The sequence below is a fragment of the Xyrauchen texanus genome, chromosome 17, assembly GCF_025860055.1.
Source record: "Xyrauchen texanus isolate HMW12.3.18 chromosome 17, RBS_HiC_50CHRs, whole genome shotgun sequence".
In the NCBI taxonomy this organism is placed as follows: Eukaryota; Metazoa; Chordata; class Actinopteri; order Cypriniformes; family Catostomidae; genus Xyrauchen; species Xyrauchen texanus.
The window spans coordinates 23117376-23143178 of NC_068292.1; the positions used below are offsets into that span (position 1 = coordinate 23117376).

Below are 25803 nucleotides of genomic sequence, written 5' to 3' on the forward strand. Positions count from 1 at the left end.
TTCTCAGTTGATCACATATTCTCTCGTTTTCATATCTGATCCTTTCTTTACATCACCCATTCCTTTCCGTCTCTTGTCCACTCTCAGTCATCTGAGGGTAGATAACATCCCTGCTTATCTATCTTTGTCTCATTAATGCTGTTCCTGTGTCGCATTACCTGACCTCACTGTAATCAAGCATGTTCCTCCTCTCTCATGTCACCTAGTGGAAGAAGTTCTAACTTCAACCTAATTAACACCACCCTCACTCATGTGTTTGTCTTTATTTATCATTGTTAAACCCCAGGCACACATATACCCACATGACACAAACAGGCCCTAAATCAGGTTAGGAAATTGTTCTTAGTTATCACTCACTGAATCAACCAGAGAGGTTACTGAATTAATATCTAACTCAATTACTAAGCTGCAAATCATCACATCTGTCATTTATGTCTGATTTAAAATGAACCAATAACTATTACTGTGTTCTGTGCATTTTAACAACTTTAATTAGTATAATTACTGAATGTTTGTTAATATAACAATTGTATTGTTTTGCAAAGAAAGAAAAAAAAGAAAAATTGTATGAAAATAAAGCACTATTAAAACAAATTATTCATCCAATGTTTCCATTACGGTATATGTTGATTGGCCAGCACATTGGAAATCAGCCAGTTGTCAGTATTGGTCAAATCTATTAACAGTTGGCCTTTACTATTTTTCTTCTATTTTCATTATATTTCCTGTATTATACACTACCGGTCAAAAGTTTTGAAACACTTGACTGAAATGTTTCTTATGATCTTAAAAATATTTTGATCTGAAGCATATGCTTAAATGTTTGAAATTAGTTTTGTAGACAAAAATATAATTGTGCCACCATATTAAGTTATTTCATTATAAAAACCAAAATTGTATTAAAAAAAATTATAATAATAATAATTTAATTAAATTTATGACTTGGACCAAATAATAATGAAAAGAAGACTATAAGTGCCCAACATAGATGGCAACACCTTCAATACTGTTTAAAAGGTGTCCCAGGGTGATACCTCAAGAAACTGGTTGAGAAAATGTCAAAAGCACATGTCTGCAATTTCTAGGCAAAGGGTGACTACTTTGAAGATGCTAAACTATAACACAGTTTTAATTATTTTGGATTGTGTTTATTCACAACATAATTCCCATAGTTCCATTTATGTTATTCCATTTTTTTTAACTTTACTATTATTCTAAAATGTGAAAAAACAAATTATGATAAAGAATGAGTGTTGTAGTGTATGCCCAACAAATGTGATGTGTCTGTATCATATGCCTGAACTATTAAGAGCCACAATCACAACCATACATTTTTTGTATATTAAAGGGTTAGTTAACCCAAAAATTGAAAATCTGTCAACAAGTGCTGTATGACTTGTTTCTTCCATGGAACACAAAAGAAGTTAGGCAGAATCTTAGAGACTGACAGCCTCAGTCACCACTCACTTGGATTATAAAGAAAAAGTGACTGATGTTGACGTTCTGCCTAACATCTCGTTCTGTGTTCCATGGAAGAAAGAAAGCGATGCAGGTTTTGAACAGTATAGTAAGTAAATAATGACTAGAAATCAGTTCATAACACCTCTGTTTTCTTCCTAATCAGTGCTGATGGCATGTATGAAGTCTCCTTCTATTCCAATGCTGTTGTCTCCTATGATGGCAGTGTCTTCTGGTTGCCACCAGCGATCTATAAGAGTGCCTGTAAAATCGAGGTAAAGCATTTCCCATTCGACCAGCAGAACTGCACGCTAAGCTTCCGCTCATGGACATACGACCGTACAGAAGTAGACCTGGTTCTGCGCGCAGATGTAGCCAGCATGGATGACTTCACACCCAGCGGAGAGTGGGATATCATCGCTCTGCCTGGCCGTCGGAATGAGAATCCCTCCGACCCAACCTATGTAGACATCACCTACGACTTCATCATCCGTCGCAAACCTCTCTTCTACACCATCAATCTCATCATTCCTTGCGTCCTCATCACCTCGCTGGCCATCCTGGTGTTCTACCTGCCTTCGGACTGTGGGGAAAAGATGACTCTGTGTATCTCGGTCCTCCTTGCCCTTACTGTGTTCCTGCTGCTGATATCCAAGATTGTGCCACCCACATCTCTGGATGTTCCTCTGGTTGGGAAGTATCTGATGTTCACCATGGTACTGGTGACGTTCTCCATTGTGACGAGTGTTTGCGTGCTGAACGTGCATCATCGGTCACCCACCACACATACCATGCCACCATGGGTAAAGCTTGTGTTCCTCAACAAGCTCCCTGCTTTGCTCTTCATGCAGCAGCCACGCAACAGCAGTGAAAGGCAGCGTTTGCGCCAACGACGTCGTGCCAATGAACAGCAGGAAGGTGGGCGAGGGGGTCTGGCTGCCGGGCTTATGGCAGGGCTGAGCCTGAGTGGCTCCACGTCTGGGAGTAAAGAGAACAATGATGCATGCACTTGCTATGTGAACCGAGCCTCAGTGAAACAGTTTGGGGCAGAGCTGGGTGGAAGTGGAGGGGAAGGAGGGGGGTCAACAGATGGACTAAACGGGTTAAGGGAAGGGGGAAGAGATGCCAGAGAAGGAGGTTCGAATACATTACAGAGTTCTGCTCTGCCTCGTGGGAAGCAGCAGCCCCCTACTGTCCTCACTCAAGCTTTGATGTCCCAGGCCTGCCCAGGGTTTGAGGAGGCTGTAGACGGAGTCCGCTTCATTGCAAACCACATGAAGAGTGAGGACGATGACCGTAGTGTGAGTCATGCTCTTTCATAATGTCATGTCTACACATACTGAATGTGCATATGTTTTCATGTTATCAACAATTGCATACGCATGTAGCCTTCTATCATTGATAGCAGTAATAATTAGTATATGGTTTTGTGGCTTTTAGTCCATATCTATTAGCTCTGAAGCCATCTATATGCTAGTGTATTCCTACAAGCTAACTATAATAACATTTAATAGATATATACATTTAAAAAATACAGTGTTTCTTTTCTGCGAAAACTGACCGTATTGATAACTCTTCTTGAACTACACAGATTTTGTCCAATCAAATTACCTTTAGAATGAGATTTTCCCTCCCCTAATCACACCTACATTTGACAGCAAATCATGTGCTCCAAATAGGCTAGCATATACTACTCTTACTATTTCTGCTATGCAGTATATACTTCAGAAATAGCAAGAGTTGTAATGTTGTAGGCTTGTGCGAATTTAGCCATGGTTCATTGCTGTGACTTTTGACTAGGTTATTGGCAATTTAAAAAAGGGATGAGCCCTTCAATATGTCCTGCAGTATGTCCTATTTCAATAGGTGAAGTTGTTTCATAGGGTCTTTAAATGACAGATAATTGCCAGTGACAATGCCCCCGAACAAGCTTAGTATGGAGACTCAAACTAGAAATGTGAGTGTCTTTGAAGTCCACCCTGGATTAACTGCAGAAGTTCACATAGATGCTTTGTCTTTTGTTAGTTGGCTGATGAAGGCTTTTGATGGCAATTAAATTATAGTTTATGTATTCCATTTTAAGAGCGTAGTCCATCAACAGATGCAGGCAGGGATCAATGAGGTGCACGCAGTTCAACCAGCAGGTCATTTCGGTGAGGTTCGGTGGGGTCCATCCTAAATCCAAGGTTCAGGCAGAGGCATATAAAGTATCCGATGTCTTACAGTTGGAGTTGGAACCAGTTCATCCTCTGAAGTCAAAAGACTTCAAAAAAAGCAGTGGCTGTAGTTTGTCATCATCACTCAGCAACATGAAGCAGTGGATCCCGACCCAAGCAGGAACGGAGCTGGATATGGCTGGCTCTGGTAACATATGAATCCCATGATTGAGACATGGAAACAAATAGAATAGTGTTGGGTGTAGATGTCATTCCATTTTATGCAGAGTGATAGATCTTGATAGATATTTCTGGTTCCGGCAGACTTAGCTAAAGCAGCCTAATTGTGAGTTGAAGGATAAATTAGGTGTATGCCTGGCTAAATAGGTTAGTCTTTAGTCTAGAACTAAACTGAGTGTGTCTGCATCCCAAACAGTGTTAGGGAGACTACATTTACATTTTTGCATTTGGCAGACACTTTTATCCAAAGCGACTTACAGTGCCTTGCTCAAGGACTCGGTGGTGGTGGCTGTGGGGATCAAACCACCAACCTTCTGCTTACTAGTTCAGTACTATAGCCCACTATGCCACCACCACTTTGACGTTCTCCAAGTGTTTGCATGCTGAGAGTGCATCATCAGTCACCCACCACACACACCATGCCACCATGGTTAAAGCTTGTGTTCCTCAACAAGCTCCCTGCTTTGCTCTTCATGCGGCAGCCACACAACAGCAGCTAAAGGCAGCGTTTGCACCAGCATCAATGTACCAATGAACAGCAGGAAGGTGGGCAATGGGGTCTTGGTGTCAGGCAACTGACACTACCATGACTCCAAACCCCTAACTCAAAACTTTCCAAACCTATAACTAAAAACTTTCAAAACACATTCATTGTGAGCTCAGTGAAAGCTTACACTCGTTCCAACAGACACATTCAGATCAATATGCAGCTATACACTTGTGGTTTAAGAATAGTTTCTTTTGTGGAGGCTTTGACAGGCAGTCCTAAAGCATTAAAAGGATATGCTGTCTTTGGCCAAAGCACAGCTACCCATCAGCACTACACTCACTGTTGGCATTTAAATGGCTTACAGTCCCATTCTGTCAAACACTGTCTGAGTCTCAGCATTACTCACATATGAGACTAGTAATTGTGTTGGATGATCCTAGAGTGATGTTTGTAGAGGGTTGTGCATTTTAGAATCCAATTGATCTATTTCTAGATAGTCTAGTTGATCATGTTTTATGTGTTTTGGGCCTATTGCTGAATATATATTTGGTACTTATGTTCTACCATGAATGTGTTTATAGTAGATTCTTTGAGGTGTCTGACTTATATCAGTAGTACTAGTGGATATAAATAATTTTGGAAAGTATACATGGCTGTAATGCTATATTGCATTTAAAAAAAAAAAATTTTAAACTGCATTTTTAAATGTTTTATAATTATTAAGCCTGTTGCCTTTACGACCCCTTATATAAATTGCTATAAAAAATATATTTTTAAAATTCATTCATTATAGTTACATATTCATGAATATTCAATGTTCATAATGTTCAATATTCATGAACATTATAGTTACATATTCATGAATATTACAATTCATTATAGTAGATTCTTTGAGGTGTCTGACTTATATCAGTAGTACTAGTGGATATAAATAATTTTGGAAAGTATACATGGCTGTAATGCTATATTGCATTTAAAAAAAAAAAATTTTAAACTGCATTTTTAAATGTTTTATAATTATTAAGCCTGTTGCCTTTACGACCCCTTATATAAATTGCTATAAAAAATATATTTTTAAAATTCATTTTCACATTGCAGGACCATTTAAAATGAACTAGTGAAGGCATAAAGTTATTTAAAAATAGTGAATGGTGACCAGTTAGAGGATTAAGACACTTTCCTTCATGTTAATTTTTACCTTAAAACTTGAACACATTGTAAGTCAACTGCATGATATGTTTGGGCAACCAATGTATAAAACATTGCATGAATATGTGAATGTTAATTTCACCACTTCTTAAACAAGCAGACATTATCTTTTATCTTTGTTTCATAAGGACAGTCAACTGTATATAACTATACAAATGGGCTTGAGCAATTAGTTTCTTCTGAAAAGCATGAATACAGACAGCATGGGGTAAAATTAACTATGCACAGTAATTCTGTCAATCATCTTGACCTGCACATAATTTCATCCCCATAGTAACAAGGCATCTCCAAACCAACTCCCTTGCAGCCTTTGCCATGGTTACGGTTCAAGTCCCCTGTGTCTCACCTCATCAGAGCAGTGTGGCGGAATGAAGTCTCTGTTCACATTAACCTTTTCCGTCACCCGGTTCTCTCCTCACTTCTCTTTCTATCCCTCACTCACACCCACACATTCACTACCAATTTCCCATCTTCCGACTACCACTCACTCTGTTTTACATCAACCTAACATTTCAGATCTGACTCATCTGTGTCCTGAGCTCCCTCTTAAATCTTCCTTCTTTTTTTGTTGACATTTGCCTTTTTTAAATTTGGCTGCATTCACACAGCAGCAGAATATGGTTGTCAGTCCAGTTTTAGAGTGCTAAATTTGGCTACATTCACATGTTTGTTAAAAGCAATTGATTCAGTGAATTCAATGGACTGCATTAGATTCAACTGACAATCGCATTTTATAACCAAACTGACTCTAGTATATTTTCAAGACTCATGTCTGTATTGTGAGTTTGCAAGGTTGGGAAACCTGTGCTGCGTGAACAGCACTCTACTGCACTACACTCAGATGTATTGCATGTTTTCATGTGGGAGATTAAATGGAGATATAAGCTGTGTGTCTACAACCATCAGTTGGCTGTGTCGCATCATTAACACAGCATTTTTAGGTTGTTATGTTATGTAAAATGTAGCTTGAGACAACAAAAACACGTCTCGAGATCACTGCATTCAGAATTTTGCTCCATCCAGCTGTGTTTAAACTCAAAAGCGTGTTCTCATCTTGTGTTGTTTCTAGTGTCAGGCAAACCTGAGTTTGGTTTGTTCTCTGTACAGAGTTTCGCTTTCTGCCTCCTGCTGAAAACATGGTACTTCAAGCTTGAATTGCTCCAATGGTAGGAACATTTATGGTCCAGGGACATGATTATGACAGGTTATAAATGTTATTTTTTTAAATAATATATCACACTGAATTAACACATTAAATCGTCAGACAATATTAACTTTTGCATTACAGAACCAACTACATTTACAAGCTTGTTCAAGTGCATGGCAGCCCAACTGAGTGTTGCACTTCATTTGCAATGTAGGGGACAGGGATACGAGTCCTTAAGAGCACGTGAGTCAACATGTGAGGCAAAAGTAGGTGAAACCTGGTCGCTAGTCTTTAGGTTTATGGTCTAATGTAGGGAGGACGGTTTTATTGATTAACAAATTAATTGAGTGTTAACCTTAAAAAGCTCTTCTGTTTGGGAGAAAATGTTACTTGTTCTTTTTTTATCACCACTCAGTGGTCTTTTTTTTCTTTGCCTCAATATGTGTAATGAACCATTTTTTGCAAACATATCACTACAGTCACGTACTTTTCATGAGATCAGGCTAAATTCACGGCTATAGCAAGAATAAAAAAGGGATGTAACTTTGGTTATTCGTACATACAGACAGTATTTGAGGTGCAACTGTAAGACGTTGCATGAACAGGACAAAACGAGAGTCACACTTCTTTGTAAATATGGGTGTCAGTACCAAACACTGAAGGTGAGGATGTACCCTTCTCAATCCTTCATTTTCTCTTGCTTTGTTTTCGATCTCGTTGCCCTCTGTTCTACAACACATGTAAGTCCCTCAATCCACCCATCCTCCCACTCATTTATTTATCTGCTGTTGTCTCTGTCTTACAGGTGAGTGAGGACTGGAAGTATGTTGCTATGGTGATCGATCGCCTGTTCCTTTGGATCTTTGTTTTTGTGTGTGTTTTTGGCACAATTGGAATGTTCATTCAACCGCTGTTCCAAAACTACACAGCCAAAACCATCACCAACACACCCGGCTGACTAATCATCAAGCCCTGCCACACCAATGGACACTACTCACCATCAGCTGCGACAAGAGGGCAAAGGGAGATCAAGGGGTCTGCCCAAGGGGAGGGGAATTGTATCTTGCCAACATGTTTCTCTGGACTAACTCTAGGTTTATATGGACCTTTTTGGATTATCACAACAAAAACATGGAAGTGGGTTCAGGATTCTCGTTCAGGGGTCTCGTCCAATCCACCTTTCCTTCCTGTTAGGTGGAAAACCTCACAAGCCAATCGGAGAAAAAGGTTACACCTGATTACACTGCTCTGCAGCCACTCAACTCACTTCTCTGCAAATAGAAAGCCATCCAATGCCCATTAGCTCCACAATGAGCCTTCTGCTGTTTGTTTTCATCTAGCCAGAAATGGACAAATTAAAATGCCTGTTCTTTGTCATTTCCAGGGGATATTCACAGCTAAATTCTTATTTCGAATTTTGTCTTATTTATTTCTTATGGTCTAAAAGCCTGTCATAATCTTTGTATCACAAATACAGCAGCATTATTCAAATTTTTGTGTGAACACATGATTGTCTGGGGTGGCATTAAGGATGATATGATATGTGATAAACAGAGTGAGTTTGACGAAGTGTATAAAGACTCAATTTGCCAAGTGATGAAGGGGTTTGCCGGGAACAGCAACAATGTCCTGGGCCCTGTGATGATGAGAGGCCCACTAAGGTCCTCTGTGGTATAGACAACTCATTGAGCCTTTTAAAATAAATTCTTTACCCCCATTGGGCCTCTGCTCTCCTACTTTGAGTCATTTTAGCACCATGGAGACATTACGGGGTCTAGGAAAGTCTAGCTACTGACAATATTCCTCCTGACAAACACAACAGAGACTCTTAAATGCCAAACTGTCATGAACATGTTATGAACATGAAATGTCAAGATGAAATGTATGCAATTCTGCAGTTTTTTAACTCTGTTAAAGCTTTGAGAAGCTGACTGAATGTGAGCAGTGCTGAATGGGTGTTAAGCCTCGTATAAAATTAATATTGCTTCCTTCATTCCATACTCTTCTCTCTCTCTCTCCTCTTTCTTGTCTCATTTCCTTGTCTACCTCTCATCTCTCCTTTCTTTAATCTGTGCGCTTGTATATTGCAACATGCCTATGTGCTTTGTGCAGTTATGTGTGTTGCCACACGTAATAGTGAGTGCACATATTTGGACTATATTTATGATTGTAGTCCGTCTCAGCTGCTGTGCAGGAGGACAGTGCTCTTCCACACTAAACCATATTTGTATCAAACTCTCTCCTTAACTTTGTCTTCACTCTATTCACCAATTCCTTTATTCTGAAATCACACCTGGGTCATCCACACCACAGTACTGCCTCCTTAGAAATACAGAATAGCTTCTTTTGATAATGTAAAGGCATTGCTTTGGTCATTGACTTTGGATAGTTTTTTATTTTCAAGTCATTTTTAATGGAAATATACATGTATTTTGCACTGCCGATAACTCATGAACACTGTACTGTTGGGACACTTTTGACCATGATATCTGAGTGCAAAATACTGTCTTAATTACTAATCACCCTCCATCCAGTTTAACTTGGAAACAAATGTGCTGAAATAGCACTGCTTTGTGAGTGATAAGTGTTAAATTCAGTATATGTAAAATCAAGTAATTGTCCATTTTTGTACGCAAAAGAATGACAGTGTTATGCCAAACCTGCATGACTTTCTTGGAACAAAAGAGGCAGTATTACTGTCTTATAAGTCACTATTCATTTTTATTGTATCATTTTTCCATTAAAAGGATTTCTATCTCCTCTTGTGTTCCAATGAAGAAATTCATATGGGTTTGGAACAACATGAGGGTAAGTAAGTGATGACAGAACTATCCCTTTAAGTAAGCAATTTCCAAAATTAATCTTTCAGAGAACCGGTTGTACTAACATATGCATCCAATGATTAAAATAATTTTCTGGACAATTCATCCTGAGTGCTATAAATGAACTTGTTCGTACATGAGTAATGCTTTGTGGGCAACATGATGAGTCAGGCTCAGGACATATCAATCTTCTCATACCTCCTGTCAAATTCCCCTCACCAGCACTGATCTGCAAAAAGGCCTATTATAAACCGCAAAGCTGCATAGCACTGCTGCTCTATTGCATTACCATATCCTGACTGTGCTTTCAAAGATAAAACAGTATTCGGGTGAGTCATGCTACACTGAAAAAAAAATAATAATAAAAAATACATACATAAATAAAAAAAAAACATGTTCTTAACCAGTATTATTGTCTTGATTTTTAAGTAAAAATATCTAAGCTTCCTTATAACAAGATACATTTACTTGAGAAGCTAAATCATGGGACCCAATTTATATTAGGTGGCCTTAACTACTATGTACTCAACCATATAATATAATATGCTTAATATGTACATATATTAGTGTTGCATTGTAATTCAATTTAAAGTACTTGCATTTAATTACATTTGTAGTTACACAGTTAAATTGACTCAGAACATAACCCATACTCCAAAACCTTACTCTAACCCCTAAACCTACACTTACTCCTAAACCTACCTGTACCTCAACCTCAGTAGCAGCAAATGTAGGAATTTTGCAGAATAACATGTAGTTACACAGTAAATACATAGTCTAATATGTATTTAATGTTAGTACATATGAGTTATGACCACCTAATATAAAGTGTGACCAAATCATGTAATAGGACTGGTTTTCAGTTAATATATCTCAAAGGGATAGTTCAACCAAAAATGAAAATTCACTCATCATTTACTCACCCTTTTAGGAGAATATTTCTGTCTTGTAGGTCCTTATAATTCAAGGTAATGGTTACTAGGCCTCTGGAGCTCCAAAAAGCAGATCAAATCAGCAAAATTATAATCCATCAAACTCCTGTAGATTAATCCATGTCTTCTGAAGTGATCCTGTTGGTTTCGGGTGAGAACAGACCAAAATATTTCCTTTTTCACTGTGCATCTTGACAGCAGCTTTCTTGGGGATCATGATTTTAAACTCAATTACACTTCCTATAGCGCCATCTAGCGCTCTGTGCATGCGTCAAGCACTAGGAAGTGTAATCGAGCTTGAAATCATGATCGCATCTAGAGACTGCAATGGCAAGCTGCACATTGAAAAATGAGTCTTAATTTGGTCTTTTCTCACCCAAAACAAATTGTATCGCTTCTGAAGACATTGATTACAGAGTCGTATTGATTGCTTTTATGCTGCCTTTATGTGATACTTGGACATTCAGAGTTCTGGCCACCATTCACTTGCATTGTGAGGACCAACAAATCTGAAATATTCTTCTAAAAATCTTAATTTGTGTTCTGCAGAAGACAAAAGACATACACATCTTGGATGGCATGAGGGTGAGTAAATGATGAGAGAAGGTTAATTTTTGGGTGAACCATCCTGTTAAATTTAAATATCTTGAAAGCAATTTTTCCATGCACTATTGATATTTAATTTTTTTTTTTCATGTTTTAAGCATAAACCTCATTATGATTAAAATAAGCATTTAAGCAATTCAGCATAATATAACATTACCTTTATAGTATTTCAGTTTTTCTTTTTCATAAATAAAGATTTAGGATTTTTTTTTAATGCCAATAGGGTAAGGATACTTACTATACATCATTTAAGATATTTACTCTGTAAATAATTCTGAAAACTTCAAGTCAATTTATTTGCCTTGAAATATAATTTATTACAACCTGCCTTTATTTTACTGGAAAACATCCTGTTCATGAGAGAGAGAAATCAAATCAGCTTTTATATCCATAAGTACTGAAGTCTCATTTTCATCAGAGGAAAACTGCAAAGAAGGGAGGACAAAGCAGCAAAGGAGGGTAGGATAAATACATCTACCTATATGTATGTAACACCTTGTCACAATCGAGTCAACCCATTCCCCTGATGAAAAGGCAAGTATAGACCAGCATGACTTTAAATGCTGGTCCAGGCTGCCTTATGCTGGTTTGGTGCAGGTCTAGATAGTGGCAAAAAAAACAAAACACACACACAAAACAAAAAAAAGGACAACTGGTATGATATGATATGACATATGCTGATGGAAACTAATGCTGGTCTTTTCAACAGGGTCAGTATTGCAATAATACAGAACTGTGACATAATGATTATTCTGTCAAATGTGGATGCTTGGCCAATAATTGTACACTGTCTTCTTTACACTGACACTGTTCAGCCTTCTGTTCTCATGTCACGTCCCACCCTTGGTTGACTTCTCATCACATTCATCCTTTCAAATAAAAATTAGAAGTTTATAATATAATCTTTTTGTGTTTTACAATTCTTGGCCTTTGTTTTTGAGTATATGAGAATGTGTTATCACAAACAACACTAATTATTTGTTTATCTCTTTAGGGTCAATTCTACATTTTTTCTATGGGATGCAATGCCTTTATAAGTTCTACTGTAGTCTCTATCCTGATATTGAACAATACGATCAAGACTACATGTTGGCTTGTGTTTTGTTTTGTCTTTGAGTCCAGGTTCTCCAAACTCACATTCATTGGAATTGCCACCTCCAGACAACATAATAAATGTTTTATTTCAAATTGGCTGCGGATCCACTTTTATAAAAGCCCTTCGAGCCAACTTTTTAGAAGAGCAGAGTAAACTACTTCAAAGAGTTCTCATCAAAAATCCTCCATGTGCAGCAATGACAGCTTTGCAGATCTAGCAGTCAGTTTGTCCAGATACTCTGGTGACATTTCATCCCACACTTCCTATAGCACTTGCCATAGATGTGGCTGTCTTGTTGGGCACTTCTCACACACTTTACAGTCTAGCTGATCCCAAGAAATCCAAATGGGATTAAGATCCATAACATTCTTTTCCAACTATCTGTTGTCCAATGTCTGTGTTTCTTTGCCCACTCTAATATTTTCTTTTTGTGTCTGTGTCAAAAGTGGCTTTTTCTTTGCAATTCTTCTCATAAGGCCTGCACCCCTGAGTCTTCTCTTTACTGTTGTACATGAAACTGGTGTTGAGTGGGTAGAATTCAATGAAGCTGTCAGCTGAGGACATTTGAGGTGTATATTTCTCAAACTAGAGGCTCTGATGTACTTATCTTCTTGTTTAGTTGTACATCTGACCTTCCATATCTCTTTCTGTCCTTGTTAGAGCCAGTTTTCCTTTGTCTTTGAAGATTGTATTGTACATCTTTGTATTAAATCTTCAGTTTTTTGGAATTTCAAGTATTGTATAGCCTTCATTCCTCAAAACAACGATTGACTGATGTGGTTCTAGAGAAAGCTGTTTCTTTTTTGCCATTTATGACCTAATATTGACCTTAAGACATGTAAGTCTATACTGTGGCAACTCAAAAACAAACACAAAGACAATGTTAAGTTTCATTTAACGAATCAAATAGCTTTCAGCAGTGTTTGACATAATAGCAAGTGATTTTCTAGTATCAAATGATCAATTTAGCATGATAACTCAAGGATAAGATGTTGGAGTTATGGCTGCTGGAAATGGGGCTTGTCTAGATTTAATCAAAAATTACTTTTTTCAAATAGTGATGGTGCTGTTATTTACATCAGTAATGTCTTGACTATACTTTGTGATCAGTTCAATGCCACTTTGGTGAATTAAAGTACCACTTTCCTTCTGAAACAGCAAAGTGCATTATTCCAAACTTTTGACCACCAGTGTATATATTTTAATAATGAATAAGCATTACCATGCTGTCTTTCCATATGTTAGTAAGCTACTGTCTGTAAATCATACAGGAAGAATTGGGTTGTCCCTCTGAGCAAATAGCCCAGAAATGTCCTTCTGAAGCTTGTCATAGACCATCTTGGTATTTCCATACTGCCTCCTAATGGTCAAGACTGATCTTACAATTGACTCTTTTGACAGTCTGGTGATGTGTTTCCGCCTTATTTAGGAGTGTGAGTCTTGTAAACTTAAAAAAAAAAAATTATTGGATAATTTTTATAATAAAAATTATTACTACATCAAAAATATCACTGCTGCTTTGGGGTTTCTTCCGTATAATACAGCTGCTGAGAGTGTCACAGTAAATTTGGCACGTTTATCTCTTCTGACTGCCGTAATCTATTGCTCTCTTTATTTACTGTTGTGGTAACGTAATAGTTAATTGTTTATTTTTCAGTTGAAGCAAATGGGAACGTAACAATAATATTTGCTGTGGTCTCCCATTCACCGCTATAAACCCGCAAACGTGAAAAGGGTCCGTAAATAATTTGAGGACATTATTACAACAGTCACAATGATACAAATGGCATGCGATTGAAGTTTTATGGGATGAAAGAAGAACACTGTCCCTTATAGCTGCTTTTATGTGTTGTTTATTGTAATATGGAGAGATTTTTTTTTTAATTAACATACTCCAAATTGTTAAAAAAAAAAAAAGAAAAGAAAGAAAGGAAGGACGGAAATAAATATTATTCACATATTCAACAAAGACCATCACTGAATTATATCTAATTTCATATGCTTTAATTTCTAATACAGAGGCTGAAAACATGTTGCACATGGCGGCACATTTAGTGAACCCAATGATGCACTCTGTGGATGCAGTGATGATGTAGAGAACTGTTTTCAGCTGGTGGATGTATCAGTAAGCAGGGTTCATACACACACATATCCCCCTTCTCCCCTAATCACCCCTCATTTTGCCCATCAGCATTAACTGGTCATGTGTTGGCTTTTGTTCAAAGAAATGGATCTCTACTTCTTTTCACCCTTCTTTTCGTCGTTTTGGTGATACTCAAGGAAGAAGTCATTACAGGCGACGGTGAGGGCACCCACCAGGATGATGAACTCTGTGAAGTCCACCTCACCATCATTGTTTGAATCCAGGTCTCCCATAACTTTCTCTACTGCATCCTTATCCTGTGCATTCTGTGAGGGCAAGAGAGAGGATGCAGATTAAAGGGACAGTTCACTCAAAAATGAACATTCTGAAATCATTTTCTTGCCCTCATGTTGTTGCAAATTTCTTTCTACCTTGGAGCACAAAAGGAGATGCTAGGTAGAATGTTATCCTTAGTCACCACTCACTTTCAAGGCATCTTTTTTTCTCTATACAATGGAAGTGAGGATTGACTGAGGCTGCCGATCTCCTTTTGTTCTCCATGGAAGACGAAAAGTCATACGGGTTTGAAACAATGAGGGTGAGTAGGAAATTATGACAGAATTTAAATTTTTGGGTGAACTATCCAATTAACTTTATTAAGAAGCATTTGCAGACTTTTAGAAAGAGAAAAGGTTTTTTCTCCTCACCCCAAGGTAGCTTCCCAGTTCCTGTGTGAGCATCTCTTTGAGTTCTGCCTTACTCAGAGTGTATTTGTCTCCTTCATTCCCAGAATACTTGTGGAACGTCTGGATCATGAGCTGCATGGCGTTCTCCAGTGTGGAGGCATTCTCTGAGTTGAGAGTAGACATTCTGAAAGACAAGTGTTATTTGGTGAATGCAGAGGATGACTGTATATATTTTTAAATGCACTCAAGGATGCATAAAAGGTTTTCTTCAGGGGCTGTATTTCTGGCTCAAGTTAAATATTTAAATGCATGCGGCAGGCTTATTTTCTTAGACCACAAAAGTAAAAACATTGCAAAGGATGAGAATGAAAACAGGAGTGGTAAAATATTCTGTGCATAACATGAAGTGCATCCCCTCTGTGGCGCTTCTTCATCCTTCTAAATCATCCTATAAGGGACTTAACTTAACTACAGAGTGGAAATGTGACTCGACTGATAAGGGTGAAATCCTAAACTCGAGAAAACACACAGAACCTGGGGAGGATGTTACCCGGCCAAGTGTAAACTGAGCTAATCTCAGTGCCCACAACTCCACCACACACACATTTAAACAACCTGCCCAGTCTTGATGGATGCGCTGATAAACATATTCGATTTTAGCCGAAATACAAGTGCTTGTATGGAAAAAGTTACCAGAGAGGAAGAAAAACCTAACTCTGACACTTTGTATAGACATAGGTAAATAAAGCAAAGCTTGAAGTCACACAAATCTTAAAAACTTGGATTTAAAAAAAACATTTAAGTCAAAATCTAGTCCTTTATATCAAAACTTTATTCATCAGAGCATGTTATCTTTATGTTCTTTGCCTTCAGATTGCTTTTGTTTAGCAGGCTGGTGCAATACACTATTTGCAGCTCAAACTCAGTTTGAGAAATAATGAAACAACTCTGCTCTATCTATCCACCCTTTCCACCTCTCTGTCTCCCCCACAGTCAATCCTTGTATTCATCCATCCATCCACCCTCTCCTTTTCCTTACCTTGCTGTTGGGTAATTGCTGCTCTTCTGTTCCTCGAGGAGAGATGAATGCTGGTAAGGAGAGCAGGCGATATGCAGCATCTTATATACCTACTTGGTCCTCCTCCCATCATATCTGACACTCCTCCTCCCTCTATACATCCAAAGTAATTTGACGTTGATGCTCAGTCTCATAATTTAATGGACATTTACTGCTTTGGATGGGTACCTGATTAACCCAAAAAAAAAGCCAAATTCTTTTTTTAATTTATTGATTGCAGTGGCGATTTCTCAGGGCCAAAGCCTTCTGTGCTGGCCTAACATGCCAAATACATTTATATTTTTCATCCTTTCATTCTCAACCACCTTTTTGACAATGTATTTTAAATTCCTTTCCACTTTTAATTAATCAACAAATAAATAGAGAAAAACTAAAAGTTTATCCAGTCAGAATTTATTTATTGATGCCTACAAGCGAAGTGTGACAACTGTTTTACAAATTGAATGCCCGAAGCTGAGATAGTTAACAGAAGCAGCACGTGAGTTTGAGCTCCACCCCCTCAGACCTTCAGAATTTCCACAGAATCCCTCAGCAGTGCAAATTAATGAGCAACTAAAGTGAGAGTGTCAGATTCATCAGCCAATCAGATTTGTTTATTTTTTCTTGTTGGGTGTGACCTTTAGGATATGTCCCAGTCGAGGCCTTCTGGCTGGCCTCGAGTGACGCAATCACGCTTTAAGTTATGTACTTATCAAGCTGGTACTGCTGCTGAGAAAGAGATCCATCTGGATTTAAAAACACGAGATGTTTTGCATAACCATGTGATTGCTTAATTTATTAAACAGGAAAGGAGGACTGATTTTTTGAAGTAAATTGGTAAGCGCTTTTTGCATTATTATAGTAACATCAGGAGTTTTCTTAGTGTAAGTTAGGCTGCTTGAGAATTCAGTGTCGTATCAAGTTTAGAAAATGAGTGCAGATTTTACAAATTCCTACTAGGAAAAGTGCAATGGAATGCATTTTTAAGTCAGAAGAACAACTTGTAGGCTCATGCAGAAATTCTCAACTTCGGTTGCAAAGAGATGCAGGGGCATGATGTCACACAAACATGTCGACACTCACAGGGAGATATACAAAGTAACTGATAAACATTCACTTTATTAAGAAATATTGATAAATGAGTTAGTTTCCACATTACATGATATTAAAGTTTACATTTACGCATTTGGCAGACGCTTTTATCCAAAGCGACTTACAGTGCACTTATTTCAGGGACAATCGCCCCGGAGCAACCTGGAGTAAAAGTGCCTTGCTCAAGGACACAATGATGGTGGCTGTGGGGATCGAACCAGCGACCTTCTGATTAACAGTTATGTGCTTTAGCCCACTATGCTACCACCACTAAAAAAGTTTAACAAAGGTTTGCAGAACAGGTGTATAAAACATTGTAATCTATTTTGATAATCGTAAACATGAAGCACAAATGCTAGCGCTGCAGCATTGTTTATCAGTTGGGTTGCTAGGAGACAAACACCTGCTTAGCTAACGGGAGTTTTGCAGTTTCAAATATCTGGGAATGGAATACATTTATGGTCGGAGATATCAAAAAGGATTATCCTACATCCAACTTGAATGGAACGCAGCATAACTGTGTACCCTGACGAAATGAACATTTAATCGCAAATATTATTTGTTTGAATTTTCAAGGTATTATAGACCTCCTTGGTAGATTCATATGTAAAATTATGTTTTTTGAAGTTCACAAAACAGTCATGCTACAGTTGAGTGTCGTTTCAAGTTCTGGCTTTCGTGCGTGGACGTGTTTTTAAAATGTAAATTGGTATTACTAGTTAGCTGTGACATAATGTATGCCCAAAGGTATAGTGTGTATTATTCATTGTGAAACTGTGTTTTCTTAATTATATGAATCACACTGAAGGCCTAGACTTTAAATGTATGTCCACCAATGATTGATTGTCATTATTTGACTCGTCTTATGCGTGTGTTAATACATACATGTTATGTGAGTGACAATATACAGAATGTGTCAAAACAAGCTTAGAATTAGGAGCACAAGGATGCCATTGGGCCATTTTCTTTAAATGTGCAAAATACACAGGTATGAGACTTTATTGTGTCATTAAATGATAATAGTTGCATGAGTCCATGCTCATATGATGATTTACCATGAAATTGCTGTATATAAACACACCTTGATGACCTGGGCTGGACTGAAAGAGGAGCTTTTCGGTAAATAGATCTGTTTGATCCTAAAGGTTAGTTATATGTACCGGTGCTTGTCACATTAAAGTTTTAGAGGTGTGAGAGAACAGTTCAGCACCCTGTTCTAAATGATTTATATGCTGTAATCGATGACACAAACATCACATAAAATCAATCAAGCTCCAAAACTACAACAGTGTCAACACTGATATTGTGATATAACAGTTTGGACTGTTGAAATTGACACATTCTAAATTATCTTTACATTTTCCAAGCATCTTCAGCTTTACCTTTGATAGTTCAAAACACTTTGACGACTACGTGTGTGTGTGTGTGTGTGTGTGTGTGTGTGTGTGTATATATATATATATATATATATATATACATATATATATTATAATTGTAATTTTTTTTTCATAAATGTAAATATATTTATCATCATGTAAGTTAGTGCCTTGATGTCCTTTCTCGAATTATAAGCATGGCACATATGCCGTAAGATGAAATGGGCTCAGGTGCCTGAAGACTGATTATGTTACAGGCCAGCCAAGGTTATATGGCACAAATGTGGTTTCTAACAGCCGAGGGTCTTTAGAGGTGCTGATTCACTATCAGGTGTGTGTGTGTGTGTGTGTGTGTGTGCACATGTTGAGTGAACATCTGACTAAGTGATCCTGTCACACCTGATACTGCTGCACAGGTGTTAATTCATCATTAAGCAAACAGTGTCCATACACATCTGCCAGTTAACACATACACATGCATGCATACGCACAAATGGCCATATACAAGAAAGACAAACAACACCCACAACGTTTGTGCACATAAAAACTAATGTATTCATGTAAGGGTACAGGTAGTACCTAGAGCAACATGCTGTTTACCTTGTAGTACATGTCAAACAGTTTAACATTTGACTCAGGTGAGCTATGGATGTACATCTGATGCAATAGTGAACTTACACCACATAAGAACCATATGCTAGTGTGATTTGAACTTTTATACATTATTATTGAAATGCGTTTCTGTATGGCAGGTTACAGCTAAATGTTCTTTTAAAAAGAATCATGACAGCTAAAATTTGGATTTTGTCATTATTGTCATGTTTTATTGAAAGGATATACCAAAAACATTTTCCATATATGCAGAGTGCTTACATCTTCTCATTTAAAAAACTTTTTTGTGTTTCACACATGTTATGCTCCATCTGCAGCATTGTGGCATAATGTTGATTTTCACAAAAAAAATTTCAACACGTCCCGTCTTTATTTAACATAAGAAAAACGTTAAAATACATATTGTTTTAAATATAGCCACAAAGTTTAAACATTATACTGAGAGTGTTACATTAATGTTAGTGTGATATAACGAAGTAAGCGACTTCATCCAGTCCCAGAATTACAGGCGATAATTGTCATGACAACAGAGTTATGATATCAGATATAACTTGACACAGATAAGGTTAGTAAGCAATTTTATCACTCTAAAATAATGTTATTACATATATTTTGTTAATATCCAATGGCTATACTTTTGGTACAGTGTGTATTTTAATGTTTAGGAACTGGCCCCATTTACTTTCGTTTTACCTTGATTTTGGCATTCCAGTTTGGTTATTACTTGAATATAGTATGCACTAATCAAGCATCTTGTGCTGCTTGCAAAATAACTAAGTGATATTCACATATAAATCCTGAAATGAATGCATGTTACATGGAAAATAGACAAAAGCAAAAAAAATTATAAAATGCAATCAAAATAAAATTGCCAACAACGTGTGGAACAAAAGGAATGATTTTATGTAGCACTTATACCTGGCCTCTGGAGTAACATTTCATGATAGCTGAATATATGTAAACAGTATTTTAAGTACAATGTAATAGCAGAAACTTTAAAAGTTTTTGAGACCATTATACTTTAAGATCAATTTCAAATATTATACTGTATATATATATATATATATATATATATATATATATATATATATATATATATATATATATATACCATGAATATTATGTAAGATTCCAGAATGACACATGTAGTGTCAGTGTGTCATTAATTCAAATGCCATCAATGCTTTTGGGATTAGGCCTGTTGTCCACTGGCTGTGTTGTTCTGTGCTTTCTGTTCACTCATTGAGTTAGCCACGTAGCCCACCAGCCTCAGATACTCCTCGAAACTGACTTTCCCATCTTTGTTGTCATCTAGTCCTTTCATCATGTCTTTCACTGATGAAGCACTGTCTGTGTCCTGAGTGAAACAGAGAGAATGCAGCATCGTCAACAATTTAGCATTGCTTACTAGTTAAGGGCATCTAGGAATGGAGACAGTATAAATAATTCATTCAATAAAACAGCCAATAAATAATTGCTGAATTTTCCTTTTGGGTGAACTATTCCTTTAAAGACGAAATATGTAACTTTTCTTCAAATACTTTCTCCTATCAGGCTGATTTCCAAGAAAACTGCAAACACTGTGTTTCTGGGGCATAATAAAATATTGCTCTGTTTGTCTAACACACAGAAACATTGACTCAAAGAATGGTTAGAGTTTGAGTTCGAGGCAGGACTATCCGTTTGCTTGATCAATGGCAGAGGTGAGGAGAAAGCGGGAAAGCTGTTTGAAAACAATGCTTATTTTTGCATTTACATACTGACATACTGTAAAAATAATTAACATTTCTCAAATTGAAAACAATCACAAATCCAAAAGTTTCTTTTCGGGTTAATATTAGATTTTAAATCCCAGACTTTCAATTGGACTGTTGAACCCCATTGTATGTGAGAACTCAGAGAAGCTGCTTACAGCCAGGATGTTGCCCAGCTGGCCCTGGACTAACTTTTGGAAACTCTTCCCACTCAGGCTCTCTTTCCCCCGTGCTGAAGACAGGTACTGCATAACAACCGTCTTAATGGCACTTTCCATATCTGTACCTGTACAGAAGTAAGGACAGGAGAGTTGAGAAGATGAGAGGAGAGAATAAAATATACAATCTGATTCCTTCCCTTGACAAGAAGGTATTTAAAGGACAGAGCCTAAATGTTAGTAAATTACATTTTAGGAACTGGGATAACGAAAAGGATGGGCAGAATCTGTCTGGAAAATGAGTGACCTGAGGAGTGGGATGATGTTAGAATAATTAAAGAGCATGAAGAAGGGAAATGGGAGAGAGAAGCAGAGGAGGAGCGTGTGGAGCTGTAGAGTGTATACCACAAGACAATGGAACCTAGGATCTTTAACAGACATCCAATCTACTCAGGCCACAGGCTCATGTTACCTTTGGGGTTGCCTGCTACCAGTCTGTTACTCTCTCTCTCTCTTTCTTCTGACAACAAACATACACATTCTTAGAAGCTTACACACACACAGAGACCTTTCTCCTTGGATGAATACTCCTCTTTACCTGCCCTTCAAACACAAACAAATTAAGCAATGAAGTGTAGCCTACTGTATGTCATATTCTTGTAGTCCCCGTCACATATTTGAGACTCTCAAATAATTAATGATCTAATTTGGGTTTCCTTCTAGTGACATTTAGCAGGCTAATCCATGCAAGAGGATTCATAACAATTACAAATAAAAGGTACAGTGAAACACAAATGACTGGAAGAATTTTAGAATTCAGCAAAATTGCATTTAAAGCAAATGGTTAGATTACGCATTACATGCCTTGTACATTTTTAACCAACATTTTGTGTGCTTTTAGGTTAAAAATGCAACTGGACTGGTCACTATTGGTAATTGGTAACTGGTGGACTGGTAACTGCAAGGGTCACTATTTCTTTTTAGTGTTTTACCATTTTGAAATCACATTTTTGCCTTTGCTAGTTCATTTAAAATGGTTCTGTGGTGAGAAAAATACTTTTAAAAGTACAAATATGCCATGTTATCTCACAATTACTGTAATATGAGATCATAAAATCTGCATGCATAAAATTAATACAAGCAAAGTGCTGTTTAAAATAGGATACATCAAGTCACCCAACAGAACATGTCGGCTTACTAAATATTTCATGTTATCTACACATATACAAGAAACAGACTCCTAGAGCTAACTTGACATGAGAAAATAGCGATGCATTCTCAAAGTAGGTAAAAGCCCTGGATTGTTAGACATACTGTATGTTTGAATAACATACTAACACTTTATGTTACAATTCCTGATACAGATGACACTCACATACACAAAATGTGTGTGATTATGATGTGGGTACGACACAGAGGTAATCCTATAGGCCAAAAGGGTAAATCTTCCATCTGACAGACGTCACACCTGAATACCTACACTACACCACTAACATTAGTACACTACACCAGTGCTCTGCCATCCTGCCAATTACTGATGCATCTCTATTAACCTAATTAGAGAGAGAGAGAGAGAGAGAGAGAGAGAGAGAGAGAGAGAGAGAAAAGAGCAGGGCTAGGATGAATATAACATTAAGGAGACCAGGTGGATTTACCTGATAATCTAATTTATCTAAGCAAGCATGATGAGACTTGTGGAGGTAAAGATTATCCATTTGTATGCAAAATATGGCTGTGAACGAGAAGATTGTGTTTGCTTAGATATAATGGCATTTTGTGTTGCTACTGGTTTATGTTGTTTGGTAATCTGCATGTATGTGAAACTTGAAATGTACATCATTAGGAGTGATACTGAAGCTCAGACTAGGTCAGAACCGTCACTCACCGTGCTGTGAGTGATTAGTCCCAAAGAGCCCAAACGGTCATGTAATGAGGTGGTGTAAAATTCAGACATTAACCAAGCCCATGCAATATTATTCACTCACTATAGCTGCCAAACAGAAATGCATGCAAACGGTGAGCTGAAAAGTACTAGGACAGACTTGTTCTAACAAACCTGTGTTAGTGCTACAATCATGATACAAAAATTGTTGGCTCTTTGGCTAAATATAGAACTAACAGTGGCAAAATAAAATCTCAGTTGCTTTGCTCACACTGCACAAACTCTCTTTAACTCTTAAAAGGGCAAGAGAATAAAGATCCTCACGGCCAAAATAATACACTTTCATGTTTTTCTTCCAAAATATTACTATTATGTTCAAATTTACAGTTTGTTTAACTTATGTAAATAACATTGAATTAAGTTTGGACATTAGACTTGAGGTCGGCTGGCATCTGCTGCCATGTTACTTTTTGATAAAGAGTTGCTGGATGAGTTTTTATACAGTCAAATGACAAAAGAATTCCCCGGATCCCCTATTTAATAATTTTTTCCCACTTACTGATTCTCCCCCACCTTCACAAATGTTTGTATCCCCAGGATGCAAAAACTACATTAAGGTTATTTAACTGCATACCAGCCTTGAGCCTCTAGATGTCACTCCAGGCCACTTGTGGTTGGCACATGTTGATGTTGACTGAAAAAAAGCCCAACTATAGTTTTTCTGTCACTAGGTGAAAATGTAAAGAATGAAGATGAGAATGTAATTCCCTGAATAAGGCGTTGTTTTACAATAGGATGTCTGTTGTACTTGTGCAGGCAGGGCGTGGTTCTTATTGCTTCCAGTTGTTCCCACACACTTCAGTAACAGATTGTCAATCTGCAGAGTTCCTTGCCCTAACATGACTCAGGGGTCATTCAGACCAAAGATGTTTTTAGCTAAAAATGCAACAGATAGGTTTCAAAACAGAACATTCTAAAAGGATTACTTCAGCCAAAAATAGGCTAATGATCTCATAATTTACTCTCTCTCATGTCGTCTTTAAATTGAATGGCTTTCTTTCTTCAGTGTATTACAAATGAAGATTTATTTTAATGGACCCTTTCCACATATCCAGGTTTGGAATGCAGAAGTAAACGATAGCAGGGTAAACTTGTATCCAACTTTTTCTTGAACTCGGAAGTGTTCCAAGATTCAACTGTTTTTCTAGTGTTTTCACTAACATTGGCATATATTCTAAGCAGGTAATGAAATATTTAAGGTATTACATTTGTAAAAATTGTAAAAACCCCAGTCCGCATCACAGCTTTGACATTGCCAATTTTTCAAGCGAACCGTGCACTGTTTCGAACTAAACTGCCAGTCTGAAAGCACCCTTAAACTGCCTATCGAGAACAGAAAACAGGCAATTTGAATCGTCATGGCGCTACCCAGTGGTTGCTCAGCTGAATAGTAGATAGCAAATACAATTTTTGTTCACCCATTGCACCAACAGCAATCCAGCAAAAGCAAATAAATAAATCCACCAGAAGAAAAAAACATAGAGCGCAGTGGATTACAGCAGTCAGAAGAGGGAAGAGGACCAATTTTCTGTCACTCCCTCAGAAGCCGTTTTAAAAATCTCATCTCAACTATGGTCAGTAATGTTTTAAACATATAATACAAATTATACTGTCATAAATTTACATTAAATAATCAAAAAATTTAAAGCCTAAAAGTGTACTAGAGGACTTGTTTTTATAGGCCTTTTTAAGACAAATTTGTTATATGTAATTTTTCGTATAGGCCTAATTGGCATTAGAATTAAACTTATTAATAAAATAAACAAATAAAATAAAAGCAGCGCGAGCGGACGCAGAGCGTTCTGAATGGCCCCTTAAACAGGAATGTTCTCATTCAATATAGGCTAACTGTAAACTTATATCACACACCATTGACAATGTATTTAATCTATAGGCCTACGATATGTTCGATCTTATTCGAGTGAATTTGTGCGTAGAAGCGTTATTTCTCTCCGCCAGGTGTGATTTCCTGAACGTAGAGAGAACTGGCACCACTTGAAGACAACGCAGAACAAGTTGCCTCGAGCAGCCCTGGGTTATCGGACCCACCATCAGTGCCAGCTCTGTATTCATAATTAACGGAATTGTGGTGGCCTTGTCGGTGCTGACATTGAGGTAGCCTATTTTGCTCGACTGCTATGTCGACTGCAGTGCTTTTCGATCATTCTATTGACCTAAACCGGAGGATTTGCTGTAGGAGACGCGAGCTTGTGCTCTGAGAAAACATACTGAATTAATAAACAGCAGGTTTCTGATTTCTCCTTTCAGTGCAAAGATAGGCGGAGTAGAGTTACCTCGACATAGAATTGGATAAGCTACTTGTAGTCAACGGACAAAATGAGCCTGCGGTCCCTCGTAAGGATTGAGATATTCACGCAGAATAGAACGGAAAGTGACACGTTTTCATTGGACATGAAAGTTTATTTACGGAACGCTGGTTGAATGTGATCCCCAAGTTCTTTGTTCACAACAATAGAACAAGTTGAATGAGGTGTTGGCTATCCCAATCATAGTTTTCACGTTATCCTATTCAAAATTTCGTTATAATACCCGTAAATCGTCTCAATCTAAAGCAAATCCACCAAATTTCGTCTAAAACAATAATATCCAGCTCCACACAAACCTCTTAGCATCATATGAACACTTACCTAGTTTTGTAAAACAAACTTTTCTTCTGCTGATTCTTGCCTCTTCTAAATCAGTAGATGCCTATAAAATGCCTCTTCCGTGAATTCCTATCTTCCCAAGTTGCCTTTTTTCATCAAATCGCTGGGCGTATGCTCAGAACTTTATGGGTGGGGAAAACAAGAGAAATTACTCAACAGTGATGTTTGGTGGACAAAGCTCCCATGAAAATTAAAAGTTTGCCGACTTTCAAAACTACTCC

At 37.5% G+C, this 25803-nt stretch overlaps 3 protein-coding genes across 4 annotated transcripts in view; 1 reads left to right on the forward strand and 2 right to left on the reverse strand.

Moving 5' to 3' along the window:
• The window catches only part of LOC127657904 (neuronal acetylcholine receptor subunit beta-2-like), a 36297-nt gene extending 26023 nt beyond the window's left edge, over nucleotides 1–10274 (forward strand). For both annotated transcript variants that reach the window (XM_052146880.1, XM_052146881.1), the window contains 2 exons: nucleotides 1625–2759; nucleotides 7506–10274. In XM_052146880.1, the coding sequence (XP_052002840.1) occupies nucleotides 1625–2759; nucleotides 7506–7658 (1288 nt within the window). In that variant the 3' untranslated portion in view covers nucleotides 7659–10274. The remainder of the gene's footprint in view (nucleotides 1–1624; nucleotides 2760–7505) is intronic.
• Nucleotides 10275–14391: 4117 nt separating this feature from the next.
• Nucleotides 14392–15108, reverse strand: LOC127658192 (protein S100-A1-like). The gene is made up of 2 exons (XM_052147340.1): nucleotides 14947–15108; nucleotides 14392–14565 (listed from the first exon to the last, which is right to left on the reverse strand). The coding sequence occupies exons 1-2, from the start codon at nucleotides 15106–15108 to the stop codon at nucleotides 14392–14394; spliced, it is 336 nt and encodes a 111-aa protein (XP_052003300.1).
• Nucleotides 15109–19246: 4138 nt separating this feature from the next.
• LOC127658340 (protein S100-A16-like) lies at nucleotides 19247–25722 on the reverse strand. The gene is made up of 3 exons (XM_052147580.1): nucleotides 25565–25722; nucleotides 20975–21102; nucleotides 19247–20419 (listed from the first exon to the last, which is right to left on the reverse strand). The coding sequence occupies exons 2-3, from the start codon at nucleotides 21092–21094 to the stop codon at nucleotides 20255–20257; spliced, it is 285 nt and encodes a 94-aa protein (XP_052003540.1). The 5' UTR covers nucleotides 21095–21102; nucleotides 25565–25722; the 3' UTR covers nucleotides 19247–20254.
• Nucleotides 25723–25803: the final 81 nt, after the last annotated feature.